Genomic DNA, 20,754 nt, shown 5'->3' with positions numbered 1-20,754 from the left:
CAGTTTAATGAGGTGGAAATTTCAATATGTCAATATAACTTGTCCATGTCAGTTATAAAGAAATAACGGGATCTCTTAAAAACGAACCATAACCCAAGTGACGCTCCAATATCAATGCCTGGTACAAATAGTGCTGGACATTTGGTCTTAATTTGATAAAGGAATAATAATTATGATGTAAAGATTTAAAAAAAGATTTTAAAACTTGAGCAAGTAGTTCACCCGATTGCAATTGCAGAAGAGGAACACATACAAAACAATGTAGGACTGAGAAGAGAGCTGCTATCCTCTCACCCCAACCGGTCCTCAGAATTCCTCCACCTCTGACTCTGGTTTCTACAAAGTTTCTCCTGTTGGGGGAGTTTCTCCTTTCCACAGTCGCAAACACACCTGCTTGCTCATGTGGATATGTTGGGCTTTTCTATCTTCTCTATAAAAGCACATCGGAATGACTAATGTATTCAAAAATGTTTTTTTTAATTAAAAAAACAAACAAAAAAAAACCCTTACCTTCCTCCTTCCGGTTCTTCAGGTCCAGACACAGTTTAGTTAAAGCAAATTAATATTCTGATCAGAGTGAACATAAAATTAAAATCCCAAAGAACATCAAGAAATACAAACATTATGAAAAACTATCAATTGTTTTCATTTGTCTCCACAAAATCAGAACAGGTTGATTTTAAAGCAACAAAAGTGTGAAACAGTAGATACTCTAGATAACCTGACAGGCTTGTTCATTAATCTGCTCTGCAATGAAACCCGGAGCAGACAGTGATCTCTTAAAGATAAATGATGGATTATTGACGTCTGAGCTGCTTGGTTAAGAAATCTGTTGTTTTGGTTCTATTCTCCATCTGCAGCTGAACAAGGAGTAAATGTTTGGTCCCATTAAAAGTGTGTGTCCACATGTGTGCAGGATTTGTTTTTCTGGCTTTGTCAGTACCTGATGAAGGTTTTTGTGGCAAAGTTTTTTTTTTCTCTCCCTCCAAAGAATTTGCGTCAATGCACATATATTCTTTTGTATTTATAAATTCCCTCGTTCTCACCTTTGATTACAGCAACTGAAAGAAAGTTGTTTTGGTTGTCACCCAAACTGTGAGAGGGTTAGTTTCACTCTACTGATGATGTCTTTTAGTTGGTACAGGTTGTCGTTTCTGTGACGTTGCATTGCCATCTGGTGGTCAAAAGCAGAAAACCACAATCTGATATGATGCTGATTTTATTGAGTTTAAAATGTTGCACATATAAACCATGAGGACCTAAAACAGAGCGAGACAGAGAAAGAGATAGCAAGAGAGAGACTCACGGGAGAGAAACATGTACATGTAGGGAGAGAAAACAGAGATAGGAAGTCCACGCCGTCTGCTTCATGCCGAGTCGGTCCTCCGGTACGCCACCATGCTGTTCACCTTGTGGATGGAAGTGGTGAAGGAGCGCAGGCGCACCTCCTCCGATTGGTCGATGATCTGCGGGCCAGACGCCTCCCACTTGTCGGGGACCACCAGGTCTTTGTCGGTGTAGACCAGCAGGTCGAAAGCACCTGGGGGAGAGGGGCCAGGTGAGCAGACAGAGCCAATTGGAGCCCATGAGATCGCTGGTTACTCACAGGGCGTCTCCAGCAGCGGCAGGAAGGTAACGGTGGCGGTGATCTGTCTGATGACGGAGCGGATCTCATCCTGGATGGTCTTGATGGACTTCTCCCTCGGAGTGCTGCATGCACACAAACAAGTGATCCACTGGACAGGCTCACTGCCTGCAGCTTCCGACAGGAAACAACCTCGGTACACAAACTACATGTTCAGAATGTTTGGATTTCAGGTGAAATTTATGGAAAAAATGAGAAGTAGAAACGTCTGGTGATTTCCTCGTCTCAGTTTGTTGAAACAGAAGCTCACTGGAGCATCGACCGCGACGTCTCAACAACTGGACCGAAGCTCTATAGAGTGACACACGAACAGGATCAGGAGGTCTCCCAGTCACCATACTGCCGGTGTTTAGGATTAACTGGTGATTGGCTTCCTCCTCCTTTTCACAACAGATGTTAAAAATCCGGCCAGAACCCGTAGCTCTCCTGGAGAACACCATTTAACCTCATTTCCATTAAGGTATCGTTTCTATGTCTTAATTTAACATCAGCTGCTGCGAGCAGATGGTGGCAGTCACCAGTTAACAGGGGTACCAGTGGTTTCACTGGTACCCCTTTCCCAGGATACTCAAGAACTTCTACAGCTGTGTGGTTGAGACACCTTAACCAGCTGCATCACACCTGGTACGGCAACACTACTGTGGCGGAGCGCAGTGGCCTGCAGAGAGGATCAGCAGAACACCACTGCCCTCTCTGCAGAGCCTCTACCAGTAGAGCTGCCCCCCCCCCCCCCCCCCCATCCACAACACACACTGTTCACCCTCTGCCCTCAGGCCGGAGGTACAGAAGCTTGAAATGCAAAACAAATGGACTGAAAAACTCTTTCTTCCCCGTTGCCATCAGACTTTTGAATAAGCTTCTGACATGTTTACATTTAATCTGTACAATTGCACACAATGCACATCTCACTTTCTGAATAATATTTTGCACTGCTGTTATTTTATTATATTTTCTTGTGTATATACTTATTGATTTATGTATGTCGGCACCAGGGTAGACGGCAGTGTAAGAATTTCATTACACTGTGAAACCAGGCTTTTACTGTTGAGATCACAATAAAACACCTTGAACCTTGAACCTGAAACACCGGACAATGAAGAGCATCTTAACGATCCACATTTCGTAATATTACTAATAAACATATACAAATATTTACTATTTAATTTATTATTTGAGTTGATATCCAATGGATGCTCACTCTGCATCATATCGGGGGGTTACTTGTACACGATGGGGAAAAGCTGCAATGATGCCGCCCACACTTGTGCTCTTATTATATTGTAATGGAGAATGACCGAGGCAAGGCGAGTAGGGCTGAGGAGGAGCTTGTGGAAAACCTCCATTAGGTTTCGACATCAACACCAGTAGAAACGATTCAGATGTGGAACTCCAGTGTTTTCACTTTCACTGGAACATTTCTTCACCATGAACGTCTCCACCTGAAATCAGGTCATTTCAGGTGGACACCTCGTAATGTGCCTGGAGGTGTCCAGGCACATTACAGTCCAAACCACAACTTCCTGTTGACAACAGTCTGGACCCAGGAAGGACAGTCTAATGTCACATATCACATGAACACAAATACCTCTGATTTTATCAAACCAGAGAGCTGGACCTCTTTTTGTCATTTGAAATTGACTTGAAACAACAAATGATCAGACAGAACAAAAGAATCCACTGTAAGGTGAGGAGTTCACAGTGCAGTCGCTCCAGTTCTGGAGGTTTGAGCTGATGGGGGGGGGGGGGGGTCTGACCTGCTCTCCTTGGCAGACTTGTCACACTCGATGTCGAACTGCCACCTCTCCAGCACCGCGTTGGTCTCCAGACAGGTGATGACCAGAACCAGCTTCTGCACTGTGCAGTCGAACAGCCACTCTGCAACAGACACCAGCCTTCACATCCAGAGCCACATTATCCTTCAGGTCCAGGTACAGCCCCCCCAACTTCACTCCAACTTCTGCCAGGTGGCTCTCCTGCAACACCTCTACTGTTCACCAGGGTGCAACAGCCCACACAATGGGGGCTTTTCCACCGGAGAGAACCAGGGACTAGTTCGGAGCCAGGGCCAGAGTTAGCACCAGTTCTTAGTCTTTCACCGCCAAAACCAGTTCTTAACAGGGGCTAAACCGGTGCTACCCTGGCTCCACTTCTTTCCTGGGCCAGTGAGGAGCCAGACACGTAATGTGAAAACTGTGGCAGTTACTTGCAAGGCGGAAGAGACGCAAACCAGCTTTCTGAAAACTACAATGAACACAGAGCCCCGAAGTGGTAATCGAGAAGAAAAATAAATAAAGCATTGTAATTTAGAAACAGTGTTGTCTCTCTCTCTGATCAGTGACATATCACGTTCTGGAGTGACGCAATGATGTGGCTCTCGCTTGACTCCGTTAACAGTGGAAAAAGAACCAGTTCTTTGGAGGTGCTCATTTAAGAACTGGCCCTGAACTAGCTCCTGGTTCCTTCTGGTGGAAAAGCCCTAATACAGGACGATCTCCTTACCTTTGAGTTGAGACACCACATTGGTCAGGTAGTTCTTCAGCTTAGGGTCGGTGGTGAGCTGCAGGCTCATGTCGTAGTGGGTCACCCTGCTGAAGGTCTCTGGGGGGTAAATGCCCCGCTGGTACAGGACACTGTTGATGCCAAACGCTGCAGAGACAAAACAAACAAGTGGAGTGACCGAAGTCCACAACATGCAGGTTAAAAAGATGGATTAGTTATACTCTTGTATTGCAATCCAGCACAGTTTTCAGAGCTTAAACAAAAGCATCCTTTTTTATTTTAGTTTTGCATTTTACAGTTTAAAACACAATAACAGCAATAATACATTTAAGTGCAGAAAACTTTACTATAGAATCAGTAATCGCTTTAATAAATAATACATGAATGGATGTGTATGTGATGAAACCTATAGTGTGTGTGTGTGTATGTGTGCGCAGTGAGGCTTCCTGTTGCTTATATATATGCTTATACCCATTGCTTATATGACCTGTGAATTCGATACGTACCAATAATGGCATTTTTATGCAACTAGCAGAGCTCATCTATAGTGCAAACACATGATGTGTGTGTATATATATATATATATAGATGGTGTTTGAATCATGTAAGTGGGTAGATGTTATACTGTGCATGAACATGTTTTTAAGCCAACATTGCATCTTCATGAACATGCCAAAAACAAATGCGCTACATGTGAATTAATTAATAAATAATGCAAATAAATAATTATTTGCATTTAAAACCTCTCCTGCAGTTCTGGACATTGACATTTTACCCTAAAAAACAATGCCATATGTATATAAACAGATATATACAGTGGCAATGTTTGTAAAGATGTTTAACTTAAACACAAAAAAGAAGGGCAAAAACGGCTGGTACTTAACAAGTGGTTGTTTTTAAAGACGAAATGGATGAGCAGCAGGCCACGAAACCCCGTTCAGAAATTCACTGATTAAAGACGCTATCACGATTTTCTGTAATAAAACACTGGTCTTGGGGTGTGATAAGCATCGAACCCGATCTTTTAAAGCCTTCTGCAGTAATCGGCACACTTGTTAAGGTTATCTGATGAAAGACTTTGAAGTTTTACCCTTTTTTGAAGCGTGTTGCTCTGCTCATGTTCCCCCGCAACCACGTTGTGCCTCAGAAATTACGTTATTGTGGATAACGTTTACACTTTATGCTGTTTGCAAATTTAAACAAATAATTAAGCGTAAACCAACTAAGCCCGTTCCAACTAAATCAGTGATTCTCGACGTGTCTGCGGATCGTAGCGGGTCGGCGGGGTACACTGGCCCGGTAGCATTTTTCTGCGTGTCGACGGCGTCCAAAGCCCCGAAAACAAGGTAATAATCAACACACACTTACAGAAAAACTCCGCCACCAGCTCAGTGCTGCCTTTCAGAGTGATTCCTTTCAGCGTGCTCGTCATTTTCTGCAGTTTTTGGTCCGAATCGTGACAAAGAAACCTTGTTTTCTTTTTCTCTGTGGGCTTCAACGGCCCGCCACACACTTTGAATTCACCAGGGCTGATGACGTCATGACGCTGCCAACGTTGGCGCCACGCGAGAGGGCAGCGCACGCAGCGTCATCTCGCTGCTTACTCCTTTCTCGCGTGGAGCAGACGCTCCACGCGAGAGGGCAGCGCACGCCAACCAATCAGCGACGTATCCACCTTATTCCGCCCCGCCCACTTTTACTTCTGTCCCTCACTTCCTGTTTGAAACGCACTTCCGGTTACAGCGAAATCGCATTCATTTCTACGGAGAATTACTGGGAAGACTTGCGTCTAAAATATCACATAAGGTAGGTTATTTTGCTTCAAATGTGCTATGATCATGTACACCAACGAGTAAACGATGCATTGCTTGTGTTGATAGTTTGAAAACGACTTTGAGGTGTTTATATAGCCCGTTTGCCGGTCAGATCGCATCCCTTCTGTGTGCTCAGTACGGAGCTCCTCTTCACTGAGGAGCGCAAACAACAACAATCTGGAGGATTCTTAAGTGTGGAAACACAATATTCCATATAGAGCTGACTTTATTACAGACTACAGTCTAAATCAGAGTGTGTCCAGTGCTACATGCTGTCATTATAGTGCCGCAGCGCGGAGTTGGTAGTGTTTACAAGACGACAGGCTAACGCAGCCGGTCTAGTGATTCTTAAGCCGCGTCTTGCTTAGGATATTAAGGCATCTATTAAACAAACCCAGCCACTAAAAACTACCCACAACATGCTTTGTAAAGATAGTGGTGGTGTAATGTTTCAAACGTAGTAGTGTTTGTACGTAATATTCACACTCATCTAGTAGCCACTAGAAAGACACAGACAGCTGTTAAATCATTTGATAGTTGTGTTGTTTTAAAAGATTTTAATTAATGCTCACTACCATCACCTTAGGCCCAGACATTTGATGATGATAATGTAGTCTAGTCTATTCTAAAACTGAGAACAGTAAAGCATGAATGTAAAAACTAAAGTACAGCTACTTTATCTTATTATACTTTCTGTTGCACCAATAGTCTGTTATATTTTATTTCCATTTGTAAAACTTTGTTTTTCTGACTCTGCTAATTCCTTGTCTTTCACTGTGTGTCACAGAAACATGGAGAGGACGACATGGGAAGAGACCACACATGCACTGAGGAGCTCAGGAGGAATATCTTTGGCTCACCCTAGAGATATTTCAGAGCGGGTGGATGACATGAGAAGATGACCGGAAATAGTATATGCCGACATTTTTTATTATTTTGTTTTGTTATTTTCATTTAAACGACAAGCAAAATAATTCACACTTTATATGAGAGGTTAATTCTTTTAATGTACAAATAAACAAAGCCTACATTGGCAACACCACTTGGAAATAGGTTTGTTTTTTTAATAATCTACATTATGACCTGCTGGAATTGTCTCCCTGGGCAGCCAAGGGATGGAACTCCTCAGCTTCTCCTCCATGATGTCGAACCACAGCGATGTAATCTTGCTGACTTGTGACTGTGACACATGAAATCTTTCAGCAAGGTCATCCTGCAGCAAATTTAGGCGGAGCTTCATCAGTGACATAAAGATCTGATCACCAGCGTCCATCTGAAAGGAATTTTTGTCATCTTTTGTCAGCTGATCAGCCAAAAAACCAAAACCTTCCAAGGGCAAACCAGTGTACAGCAGGCTTCAGTGATCAGAGCGTAGCAGTTGTCTGTACAGTTCGGGGACCTGAACACTGTGTTGCCTGATCACATTTAAGTGGCTGGTCTAATATTGGCCCAGTAGCTGTATAGTGGTGGTCAGGAGGAAGTGAAGGTGTTTCTTCTTCATGGGTATCGTCTTCCACAGCACAGGTGGCAGATGCAGCTGAAGACAAGACAAATTCAATTAGTTTTTAAGAAATTATACAACATTTTTTTATTGATTTTTTTACCAGAGGTGGATAGGGTAGAGTATAAAAATGTATACTTAAGAGTAACGTTATTACAAAACAATAGTCGGGATTACTCACTGTGATACCACCACCAAAGCAAGAAAAACAATCATTTTGGAAGCAGTGCAAGACACAGATGTGGTTTTATATTGTGAAAATAAAGCTTATTAACAAAAAATATTCAAATGCATTACAGGTGTATTACTTTAGGGTGTCAGAAAATGACTCATAAACGTACAAGTTTATGAAAATGTTGCTCAAGTTAACTGCAGCGAGCTAGTGTGAATGTAGCTAGCTAACAGTGTACTGCCCACCTCCGGTTTTCATAGTTTAACAAAATGTTACATAAAACACATCACATAGCAACTTAACATAATTTTAACAAATCAAAGAATGACGTTATTGTTTTTGATTGGAGATCAGGCCTCGTCAAACGGCTTGTTTAAAGTCGATATCAACGTACTTGATGGTCTCACAAGCACCCGACGAGGTTTCTTCAGAGGAGCGACGTAGCCCAACCATTTCTCTGGGTAAGGATGTTCAGGTGGAGGTTTACCATCCACAAAGTGAAAAGAGCAGACGAAAGGTAACTTCGGCGGATTCTTTAAATTCAGCGCCTTCAGCCAAGCTCGCCGATCCTCGTCCTTGGTAGGGGGGCAGTGCAAGGTAAACACAGGACCAGGACACTCAGACCTCTTCTTCTGATGCTCAAAACAAAGCTGCGACAGAGTTAGCTTCCTTTTTATCCAGCTATTGTGACAACCACTCACTGCGCAATTAACCCCGGCCATCTCTGATAGCTTTAAATGAGCTTAAAAGTACCTTAAAATTGGAAACAATTCAAGAGACTGGTATCGCAAATCAAGTAGCGCGGGGCTAAACCGGAAGTGTGATTACGCGCATGGCGGCGCCCACGCAAACTTCCGGAATAAGGTCAATAGAAGACAGAGGTTACAAAAATAAAAGAACAAAAAAATAGACACCTCAACACACAAAAGTAGATTATTTAACCATGAATAAAGCATCAGAAAGACAACAAAAACATTAGTCACAATAATCATCATCATCATCATCATCATCTTCATCATAAGCATTAAAGGCGTACAGCAGGATTTTCCCGAATTTTAGGAAAGAACCGCCCTCTCCACCTTTTGAAAAAATGCACATGCGCAACGCTGTACCTGCTCCCGAGATGGAACGCCTACTAAAACGTGCACGAGAGACGTGACGAGCCCAGATCTCCTTGTGCACGCTCTGTTTACAAGTCACAAGTCGGCATCGCTCACGTCGCTCACACAAGCTCACCGTAATAACTACTGATGATGCAAATTACAAAACAAACTAATCAACCCTGGAAAGTTACAATATAGACGTAGATAACTTTTACTGGAAGTGATTTGAAATGGATTTCTCCAAATAGAAGCCAAACTTTACCTGTCGAGTAGAAACTTCGCGACTGAAGCATCAGTGGGAAGCCCAACCTGGGCTTTCAGCGCACGCCATCGTGTGAAAGAATCTCCCAGAAACACTCTGGTCTTGTTTCTCTCTTCCGAAGCCTTTCTCTTCTTCTCATACACTTCGAAGACACTTTTTCTCTTTTGCGACCCTCTGCCATTTTCAAAGTACCCGGTGAGAACTGCGAGCTCGCTGAAGGCGTAGCTCACCATATACACCTGAAAGCGCGCATGCGCAGAAAGTGAAAACTAATAGATCAACGCTACCTGGGGACAAGCACGTACGACGGCCTTACGTAATATATCACCAGAATGATTGACAATTGGGAGTACCAATAGTCTTGATGATCCACCCGGAAAAAGAACATCCTCCTGTACACCTTTAATCATAATAATAATAGTCAAGCAACAATATAGACAAACATAAGTCATACAGATCCAAATACATAGACATACAATAACAAGTCATAATGTCTGTGTCTATATAAGTAGACACATATACATATCAATTAATCAATCAACTTTATTTATATTGCACTTTTTTATACATTCAATGTAATAATGTAATACAAATACATATATATATATATATATATATATATATATATATATATATATATATATATATATATATATATATGTGTGTGTGTGTTGTATCTCTTCAATCTCAAGCTGTGATTGAAGAGATACAACACACACACGGGAACGGAACCCCAATGAGCGCGGAACCAACAATGCTGAGCGAGGCAGCAGCTGACCTGAAAGATAAAATCATGGCGAGAATGAACACAAGGCAACACCAACACTGATTGCAACGACTAAGTGCAATCAGGAGACCTTCAGAAAGTCTCCTGGAAACTGTGAATGCAGCAGTTAGAGCGATCCCTACCACAACAATCTGAAACCAATGAGCTGATATACACTTCAGCAGCAGTGATCCTAGAGATGCTTGGCTATAAGAGCAACCATGGGAGCCATGAGAAAGAATACCCACCATGGAAAAGACGGCTGGATGCTAACATCAAGGCAGCACGGAGAGAAGTGAGTCAACTGACAGAGGCCCAGAGAGGTGCAATGAAAAGACCGTTACCCAAGAGGTACACCCAGATGCCCATTCCTGAAGCACTCGAAACTGCCAAACAAAGACTCCAAGCCTTGGCCAGCCGCCTAAAGAGGTACACGAGAGACATTGAAGCCAGGCGAATAAACAGGCTGTTCGCAACGCAACCTGCGAAAGTGTACGGTCAGTGGCAGGGTAATAACAGCAGAGTAGACCCACCAAGGCTGGAAACTGAAAGGTACTGGAAGAGCATATGGGAAAAGGAGGCAGCACATAACATCGGTGCTCAATGGCTGGTGTCTCTGAGGGAGGAACACAGCAACATCCCTGAACAGAATCCAGTTACCATCACAGCGGCAGACATCCAAGAAAGAGTCTCAGGTATGAAAAACTGGACAGCACCAGGCCCTGACATGATCCAGGCCTACTGGCTAAAGAAACTCACAGCTCTCCATGAGCGCCTGGCAGCACAAATGAACCAGCTGCTCAGAGATGGGACTCACCAAGAATGGCTAACCGAAGGGCGAACAATCCTGATCCTGAAGGATCTCACCAAAGGTGCAGTCCCATCCAACTACCAGCCAATAACCTGCCTCTCCACAACATGGAAGCTCATGTCAGGCATCATCGCGGCTAAGATAAGCGGGCACATGGATCAATACATGAGCAAAGCACAGAAGGGCATTGGTAGAGATACCAGAGGAGCCAAACACCAGCTCCTAGTTGACAGAACAGTCGCCCAAGACTGCAGGTCCCGTATTACCAACCTGTGCACTGCCTGGACTGATTACAAGAAAGCCTACGACTCAATGCCACACACATGGATCACTGAATGCTTGGAGCTGTACAACATCAACAGGACTCTCAGAGCGTTCGTTGCAAACTCGATGAGGTTGTGGAAAACCACCCTCGAGGCCAATGGTAAGCCACTTGCACAAGTGTCCATCAAATGCGGCATATACCAAGGTGATGCGCTGTCCCCACTGCTGTTCTGCATAGGTCTGAACCCCCTAAGCCAAATAATCAACAAGACTGGCTACGGATACCGCCTCAGGAATGGGGCCACGATCATTCACCTCCTCTACATGGATGACATCAAGCTGTACGCCAAGAGCGAACGGGACATAGACTCCCTGATCCACACCACCAGGATCTACAGCAATGACATTGGGATGTCATTCGGGCTTGAGAAATGTAGTAGGATTACCATCCTACAAAGCGAGGCAAGTTAGTCCACACTGAAGGGGTCTCACTCCCAGAAGGAACAATAGCAGACATTGAGGACAGTTACAAGTACCTGGGAATACCACAGGCAAATGGCAACCTTGAACAGGCAACAAGGAAAGCGGCAACGGCCAAATACCTCCAGCGAGTGAGGCAAGTCCTAACAAGCCAGCTCAATGGCAAGAACAAGTCCAGGGCAATAAACACCTACGCCCTGCCAGTGATCAGGTACCCTGCGGGTATAATAAGGTGGCCAAAGGAAGAGATACAGACCACGGATGTTAAGACACGAAAGCTCCTTACCATGCATGGTGGGTTCCATCCCAAATCCAGCACCTTGAGACTGTATGCTAGCCGTAAGGAAGGAGGCCGAGGAGTAGTGAGCGTGAGAGCCACTATCCAGGATGAAACATCCAAGCTCCGTACGTACATCAAGGACAGGGCTCCAACGGATGACATACTAAACGAAAGTCTCAGACAATGGCGAGATGAAGAGGTGCTGGAAGAGGGACCATCATGGGAGGACAAGCCCCTACATGGGATGTACCACCGGAACATAACTGAAGTGGCTGACCTCAAGAAGTCCTACCAATGGCTAGAGAGGGCTGGCCTACAGGACAGCACAGAGGCCCTCATCCTGGCTGCACAGGAGCAGGCTCTGAGCACCAGAGCCATAGAAGCCCAGATCTACCACACCAGACAAGACCCAAGGTGTAGACTGTGCAAAGAGGCACCTGAGACAATCCAGCACATAACTGCAGGGTGCAAGATGCTGGCTGGGAAAGCATACATGGAACGCCATAACCAAGTGGCTGGCATAGTGTACCCAAACATCTGTGCGGAGTATGGTCTGGAAACCCCAAGGTCACAGTGGGAGACACCCCCAAAGGTGGTGGAGAATGACCGAGCCAAGATCCTGTGGGACTTCCAGATACAGACAGACAGGATGGTAATGGCGAACCAACCAGACATCGTGGTGGTTGATAAAGGGCAGAGGAAAGCCGTGGTGGTGGATGTAGCAATACCAAGTGATGGTAACATCAGAAAGATGGAACATGAGAAACCTGAGAAATACCAAGGGCTCAGAGAGGAGCTGGAGAGGGCTTGGAAGGTGAAGGTGACAGTAGTGCCCGTGGTAATCGGAGCACTCGGGGCAGTAACCCCCAAACTGGAGGAGTGGCTACAGCAGATCCCTGGAACAACCTCGGACATCTCAGTCCAGAAAAGTGCAGTAGGTGGAACAGCAAAGATACTGCGCAGGACCCTCAAGCTCCCAGGCCTCTGGTAGATAGATAGATAGATAGATAAATACTTTAATGATCTCCAAGAGAAATTCACAGTTCCAGCAGCAGCAATATGGAAAGACAGGGGCATGCAGGGTTAAAAAAAAAAAAGCAATAGGTAAAATAGACGAATATACCTTCAGTATAAACAATAATTAAGCAAATAATTAAGCAATAAACAATAATTAAGATAAGTAGTGTGTGTGTGTGTGTGTGTGTGTGTGTGTGTGTGTGTGTGTGTGTGTGTGTGTGTGTGTGTGTGTGTGTGTGTCTCAAGGTGCGTGGTGTGTGTGTAGTAAGTCCAGGGCTTTGTGTCCGCTAAGGCCTCCCCCGAGAGGTGTTGAAGAGTCTGATGGCGTGGGGGAGGAAGGATCTCCTCAGTCTGTCAGTGGAGCAAGACTGTGACAGCAGTCTGTCACTGAAGCTGCTCCTCTGCCTGGAGATGGTGCTGTGGAGTGGATTGTCTATTATGGACAGGAGTCTGTTCAGTGTCCGTCGCTCTGCCACAGATGTCAGGCTTTCCAGCTCTGAGCCAACGACAGAGCCTGCCTTCCTCACCAGTTTGTCCAGGCGTGCGGCATCCTTCTTCTTGAGGCTGCCCCCCCAGCACACCACTGCGTACAGGAGGGCGCTCGCTACCACAGACTGGTAGAAGATCTGTAGCAGCTTCTTGCAGATGTTGAAGGACGCCAGCCTTCTGAGGAAGTACAGACGGCTCTGTCCTTTCCTGTACAGAGCGTCTGTGTTGGCAGTCCAGTCCAGTTTGTCGTCCAGCAGCACTCCCAGGTATTTGTAGGTGTGAACCACCTCCACCCAGTCCCCCTTAATCCGAACAGGCTCCGGGTGCGGCCTGGTTCTCCGAAAGTCCACCACCATCTCCTTCGTCTTGGTGGTGTTGAGGAGCAGGTGGTTGGAGTCGCACCATGTGACGAAGTCCTGGATCAGCTCTCTGTACTCCTCCTCCTGTCCACCCTTGATACAACCCACTATGGCCGTGTCGTCCGCGAATTTCTGCACATGGCAGAGGTCAGAGTTATGTTGGAAGTCCGTGGTGTACAGGGTGAAAAGGACCGGAGAGAGTACAGTTCCCTGTGGTGCTCCAGTGTTGCTGATCACAGTGTCGGACCTGCAGTCCCCCAGTCGAACGTACTGAGGTCTGCCAGTCAGGTAGTCTGTTATCCACGTCACCAGGTGTGCTCCCACTCCCATCTCTATCTGTTTGTCCCTGAGGAGCAGAGGCTGGATGGTGTTGAATGCGCTGGAGAAGTCCAAAAATTTTATTCTCACAGCAGCACTGCCACTGTCCAGATGGGCGAGAGATCGGTTGAGCAGGAAGATGATGGCATCCTCCACACCCACCTTTTCCCGGTAGGCAAACTGCAGGGGGTCGAGAGCGTGGTGGGTCTGTGGCCTTAGGTGATGGAGCAGCAGCCGCTCCATAGTCTTCATCACGTGGGACGTCAGGGCGACCGGCCTGAAGTCGTTCAGCTCACCAGGATGTGGTTTCTTTGGGACTGGAATGATGCAGGATGTTTTCCACAGCTGGGGAACCCTCCCCAGTCCCAAGCTCAGGTTGAAGATGCGCTGTAGTGGGTGTCCCAGCTCCTGCGCACAGGCCTTCAGTAGTCTCGGGGATACTCCGTCTGGACCTGCAGCTTTACTGGGGCGCAGCCTCCTCAGCTCTCCGCATACCTGAGCTGTGGTGATCGTGAGTGGTGCGAAGGGGGAAGGGAGGGTGTCTTCCTCTGTACTGGTGGCGGCTTGTGGGGGTGGGTGGGTGGGTGGGGGTTGCTGTGCCTGGAGGTGTGAATGGGCTGGAGTGATCAAACCTGTTGAAGAACTGGTTCAGCTGGTTTGCCCTTCCCCCACCCCCCTCGGAGGGGGGTGGGGGAAGACCCGGGTTTGGAATAGAAAAACCGGTGACCGCCCGCGGAGGGCGAGAGGGGAATTTTTTTTTTAATGTATATGTATATATGCATATATATATGTATCTGCAGCCCTGAGGCTCCCCGGCAGGCTGTTCCACAAACAGTGGCCGTAGGAGGTGATTGCAGCCTCCCCGTGGGTCTTGGTCCTGGTTTGAGGCATAATTAAGGTTGTGTTTCTGCCGCACAAAAAGTGCAGAAACGGAATGGAGCCTTATGAAGTGGTACGACAAAGGGTAACCGGAGCCAAATCCAATACCCGTTTCCACAGCAGAAAGGAGCTTAAAAAGTAGGCAGGGCCTAGAGCTCCGCAGATATGTGACGTTACAACAATCATCTCAGCCAGGCAGCACATCTTATGAATCCTCTGTTGTTGTTTACATCCTCCACTTTGCACTAGTTGTTTTGTTAACTTAAATTTTTTGTAGCCGCAGAGATGCAGCTGCAACTTCCGTGTTGGTCCCGAGAGAGCGAACGCTCCGGCGACTTGTCCCGCACCCAAGCGCGCCCCGGCTGGCCATGGCACAGAGCCGTGCAAGTGCGCTGTACCGGGACAGGGCTTGCCCCTAGCTTTCTGCAAAAACGCCGGACACAGACGCAATGCAAGGACAGACCCGGCACGGCGCACCTCCGGCACGGTGCACCACCGGCACGGCGCAACCGCACGGTGCACCCCCAGCATAGCGCACCCCTGGCACAGCGCAACTTGACACGGCGCACTGACGCTATGCTGCAAACATAAAGCTCTGACGTGAAGTCCTAAGCCTCAGTCTCCCCGTGCCTCACATCCGCTCTTTCACAACCAGCACAAACGTTGAGCAGCAAATAAAAGAAAGAAAAAAAAACAACATGTGCAAAGCTGACCACTCTAACATATTAAAATATTGAGGGTGTGTAGTAAATCACTGACCAATCAGCAGACGGCTCCTCAAACTCAGACTTGTTCCATAGTCCTGGGTACGACGACGGAGGGGTAGCGGAAAAGTGACCGCCTTTGGAGCGGTTGTTTCCGGAAAATCCCAAATTCTTGCGTTGGAAACGCGAACCATAACGGTCTATACCTGTCTATTTTCCAGCACTTTTTGTGCTGTGAAACGGGGCTTAAAAAGGACCTCAGCGCTCATGAGGGCTCATGAGGGTCGATACGGTGGCATTTATGAGAGAGAAGTGGGCGGAGTCTGGCAATGTTCTGCAGGTGATAAAAACCAGTCTTTGTGACATTTTTGATGTGTGAGATAAAATTAAGCTCAGGGTCAAAAGTCACACGCAGGTTTTTTCCGGATGAAGATGGGTTCAAATCTACCAGTTTTGCTATACGCCTGGAGCAGGAATGTGGTCCGCATTGCCAGTAGTAAGTCGGACCTGTTCCCAGTGCATGTTGACCTCTGGCAGGGCTGTCCTTTGTCACTGGTTCTGTTCATAACTTTCATGGACAGAATTTCTAGGCACAGCCAGGGCCTGGAGGGGGTCCGGTTTGGGGACCACGGGATCTTGTCTCTGCTTCTTCCAGATGATGTTGTTCGGTTGTTTTGATCAAACCAGGACCACCAGCGTACACTGGCGTGGTTTGCAGCCGTGTGTGAAGCAACTGGGATGAGGATCAGCACTTCGAAATCTGAGGTCATGGTTCTCCACCGGAACAAGTCGGCCTGCCTCCTTTAGGTCGGTGGAGTGCCTTTGTCCAAAATAGAGGAGTTCAAGTATCTCCGGGTCTTGTTCATGAGTGGGGGGAAGATGCAGCGTGAGATCAACAGGCAGGGTGCAGCATCTGCAGTTATGTGATCATTGTATCGGTCCATTGTGGTGAAGAAGGAGCTGAGCCAAAAGATGAAGCTCTCTATTTACCGGTCGATCTTCGTCCTTAACCCTCACCTATGGTCAAGACTGAAAGAAGGAGGGCCCGGATACAAGAGGCTGAAATGAGTTTCCTTCGTAGGGTGGCTGGGCGCACCCTTAGAGATATGGTGAGGAGCTCAGTCACCAGGGAGGAGCTCGGAGTAGAGCCGCTTCTCCTCCACATCCAGAGGAGCTAGCTGAGGTAACTCGGGTAGCTGTTCTCAGATGGACGCTTCCTCAGGGTGTTCCGGGTATGTCTCTCTGGTAGGAGGCCTTAGGGCAGACCTAGAACACGCTAGAGGGACTATGTCTCTCGGCTGGTCTAGGAATACCTTGGGGTCCCACCAGAAGAGCTGGAGGAAGTGTCTCGGGCGAGGGAAGTCTGGGCATCCCTGCTTAGACTGCTGCCTACGTGATTCGGCCCCGGATAAGCAGTAGATAATGGATGGATGGATGGATGAATGGATGGATGGATGGATGGATGGATGGATGGATGGATAGACGAATATCTGTGGATAGGGACAAATCATCTCTGAAAAGTTCATACACTTAGGGTGAATAGTTTTTCCAACTTGCAAGTGTTGGGATCTCACAAGACCACAGAAAGTTTGTTCATTTCTGGGGAAATACAATTTTCATTTGTCATGATACAGTCATGACATATGAATTTGGACCCAGGAATGTGATTGACCATCACGCCCAGTGGGGGGGGACCTTTTTCCACAGCAGACCCATGCAAATCCTCCCCTGCTTTCTGCTCAAAAGACGCTTCCCCCATGCACTCAGTCAGTCACTGATTGGGGGAGGCTCTCAGGATTTGACACCTTTGAATCCATAAACCTTCAACCAAAAGCCTTTGGAAAAAAACTCCTCAAAGCAGTCTTGCAGAGAGTCTTGTCCCTGAGTCTTCTCCTGTGAACACCCAGGAAGAACTGTGTCCCAGCAGCTCAGCTCACCCAGGGGCCTTCACTCCTCAACACCTCTGCTAACCCAACCACGAGGGTCCCTACATTAGTGAAATACAAACAAACAAACAAACAAACAAACAAACAAACAAACAAACAAACAAGCAAACAGACAGACAGACAGACAGACAGACAGACAGACAGACAGACAGACAGACAGATAAATAAATAAATACAAAAACATAACCTTCTCAACCTTCAAAGGTAATAAGTATATGTTAAAGCAATACCTTAAAATAAGGTAACTTGACTTTACTTGACCAAAGAAAAAAGGCTTGAGACTTGGATGTGTAACTTGATACATACCTGTTTATTCTTTTTACAGATCACTGTTAGCTTTGACACTGCCTCCTCCCTCATGTCAGCCTCCCGTGTCATTATCAAGTAATCATTAATCATTAACTTTGTTAATCTCTCTCTGAAAAAAACTAAATTAGGCTCTTCTTGGTATTTCACCAGTATGTTGTTCGGAGTGATGCCATCTGCTGGAATGATACCAAATGCTCATTCCAAGAAGGTGGAACATTAGAAAAGCAGTGATTATTACACCATTTACAATGCATGTATCTGACCTCATGGCAAAGTAGAGCACCAGTGAGCCTCTACATTGGAATTATGTGATTAGATTATGGCTCTGAAATCTGCTGGAAAAGCAAATTTTCACAGATCACTTTGGATTCACTTTGTTCTCCTGCAGCGTCAGATGGCGAGAATAAAACCTTTTTGTCTGTTTAGGATTACAGACACTCTAAAGTTCCACTCAGTCAAGAAGCTGTGCAGATGGTAGTATTTCCAGTAGTGCCATTTGCTGTGTGGTTGTATTGAAAATTGAGAGTCAAGCATTGGGACTGAGTGTCAAACCTAACTGTTGTTGCTGTGAGACACCTCTGAAGGTTGGAGCTAAGAGCTCCATGGTCATGTTTCAAAAAGCCTGGAAGCCACATTGTCACAGTGAGGACTGTGCTGTTGCCAAGAATCGCTGACATCATGAAAATGATGCAATCTATCTATTTGTTCCCTGCTCTTTAAAAACAATGAGATAAACGTGTGGCTCCCTGGGAGAGTTCTGTGATCTGGGAAACGTTGATTAAAACCAGTCAGCCGCGGAGGATGACAGATCCTCCAGCAACAAAGCACATGTGTTATTCAAGATCGATGTTACGCTGTGATCAGTCACTCTGCAAACCCTCAAAAGTGCATAACCAATGACCAAACCTCAATGTGGATGGTTAACCTGCAGCAGCCACATGAAACAACTTTCACCTGCAGCAGCCACATAACGCAACTTTAACCTGCAGCAACCACATGAAGCAACTTTAACCTGGAGCAGCCACATGAAGCAACTTTCACCTGGAGCAGCCACATAACGCAACTTTAACCTGGAGCAGCCACATGAAACAACTTTAACCTGGAGCAACCACATGAAGCAACTTTAACCTGGAGCAGCCACATGAAGCAACTTTCACCTGCAGCAGACACATGAAACAACTTTAACCTGGAGCAACCACATGAAGCAACTTTAACCTGCAGCAACCACATGAAGCAACTTTAACCTGCAGCAGCCACATAACGCAACTTTAACCTGCAGCAACCACATGAAGCAACTTTAACCTGGAGCAGCCACATGAAGCAACTTTAACCTGGAGCAGCCACATGAAGCAATTTTAACCTGGAGCAGCCACATGAAGCAACTTTCACCTGAAGCAGCCACATGAAACAACTTTAACCTGGAGCAGCCACATGAAACAACTTTCACCTGCAGCAGCCACATGAAGAAACTTTCACCTGCAGCAACCACATGAAGCAACTTTCACCTGCAGCAACCACATGAAACAACTTTAACCTGCAGCAGCCACATGGAGCAACTTTAACCTGAAGCAACCACATGAAGCAACTTTAACCTGCAGTAGCCACATGAAGCAACTTTAGCCTGAAGCAACCACATGAAGCAACTTTAACCTGAAGCAACCAAATGAAGCAACTTTCACCTGCAGCAACCACATGAAACAATTTTCACCTGCAGCAACCACATGAAGCAACTTTAACCTGCAGCAGCCACATGAAGCAACTTTAACCTGAAGCAACCACATGAAGCAACTTTCACCTGCAGCAGCCACATGAAGCAACTTTAACCTGCAGCAACCACATGAAGCAACTTTAACCTGCAGCAGCCACATGAAGCAACTTTCACCTGAAGCAACCACATGAAGCAACTTTAACCTGCAGCAGCCACATGAAGCAACTTTAACCTGAAGCAAACACATGAAACAACTTTCACCTGCAGCAGCCACATGAAGCAACTTTCACCTGCAGCAACCACATGAAGCAACTTTAACCTGAAGCAACCACATGAAACAACTTTCACCTGCAGCAACCACATGAAGCAACTTTAACCTGGAGCAGCCACATGAAGCAACTTTCACCAGAAGCAACCACATGAAACAACTTTAACCTGGAGCAGCCACATGAAGCAACTTTAACCTGCAGCAACCACATGAAGCAACTTTAACCTGGAGCAGCCACATGAAGCAACTTTAACCTGAAGCAACCACATGAAGCAACTTTAACCTGAAGCAACCAAATGAAGCAACTTTCACCTGCAGCAACCACATGAAACAATTTTCACCTGCAGCAAGCACATGAAGCAACTTTAACCTGCAGCAGCCACATGAAGCAACTTTAACCTGAAGCAACCACATGAAGCAACTTTCACCTGCAGCAACCACATGAAGCAACTTTAACCTGCAGCAGCCACATGAAGCAACTTTAACCTGAAGCAGCCACATGAAACAACTTTCACCTGCAGCAGCCACATGAAACAACTTTCACCTGCAGCAGCCACATGAAACAACTTTCACCTGCAGCAGCCACATAACGCAACTTTAACCTGCAGCAACCACATGAAGCAACTTTAATCTGGAGCAGCCACATGAAGCAACTTTCACCTGGAGCAGCCACATAACGCAACTTTAACCTGGAGCAGCCACATGAAACAACTTTAACCTGGAGCAACCACATGAAGCAACTTTAACCTGGAGCAGCCACATGAAGCAACTTTCACCTGCAGCAGCCACATGAAACAACTTTAACCTGGAGCAACCACATGAAGCAACTTTAACCTGCAGCAGCCACATGAAACAACTTTCACCTGCAGCAGCCACATAACGCAACTTTAACCTGCAGCAACCACATGAAGCAACTTTAACCTGGAGCAGCCACATGAAGCAACTTTAACCTGGAGCAGCCACATGAAGCAATTTTAACCTGGAGCAGCCACATGAAGCAACTTTCACCTGAAGCAGCCACATGAAACAACTTTAACCTGGAGCAGCCACATGAAGAAACTTTCACCTGCAGCAACCACATGAAGCAACTTTCACCTGCAGCAACCACATGAAACAACTTTAACCTGCAGCAGCCACATGGAGCAACTTTAACCTGAAGC

General features: G+C 46.2%; 1 protein-coding gene across 1 annotated transcript; it reads right to left on the bottom strand.

The window, feature by feature from the left end:
* Positions 1 to 1,367: 1,367 nt before the first annotated feature.
* On the bottom strand, positions 1,368 to 5,646 carry mad2l1 (MAD2 mitotic arrest deficient-like 1 (yeast); the record flags this gene model as incomplete). The annotated part of the gene is made up of 5 exons (XM_080518738.1): positions 5,513 to 5,646; positions 4,145 to 4,291; positions 3,400 to 3,520; positions 1,607 to 1,710; positions 1,368 to 1,540 (listed from the first exon to the last, which is right to left on the bottom strand). Exons 1-5 carry the CDS (start codon positions 5,574 to 5,576, stop codon positions 1,368 to 1,370), a joined length of 609 nt encoding a protein of 202 aa, XP_080374864.1. The 5' UTR covers positions 5,577 to 5,646.
* Positions 5,647 to 20,754: the final 15,108 nt, after the last annotated feature.

This window comes from Blennius ocellaris, assembly GCF_963422515.1.
Source record: "Blennius ocellaris genome assembly, chromosome: 23".
Classification (NCBI taxonomy): domain Eukaryota; kingdom Metazoa; phylum Chordata; class Actinopteri; order Blenniiformes; family Blenniidae; genus Blennius; species Blennius ocellaris.
This window is presented reverse-complemented; position numbering and strand designations above follow the sequence as displayed.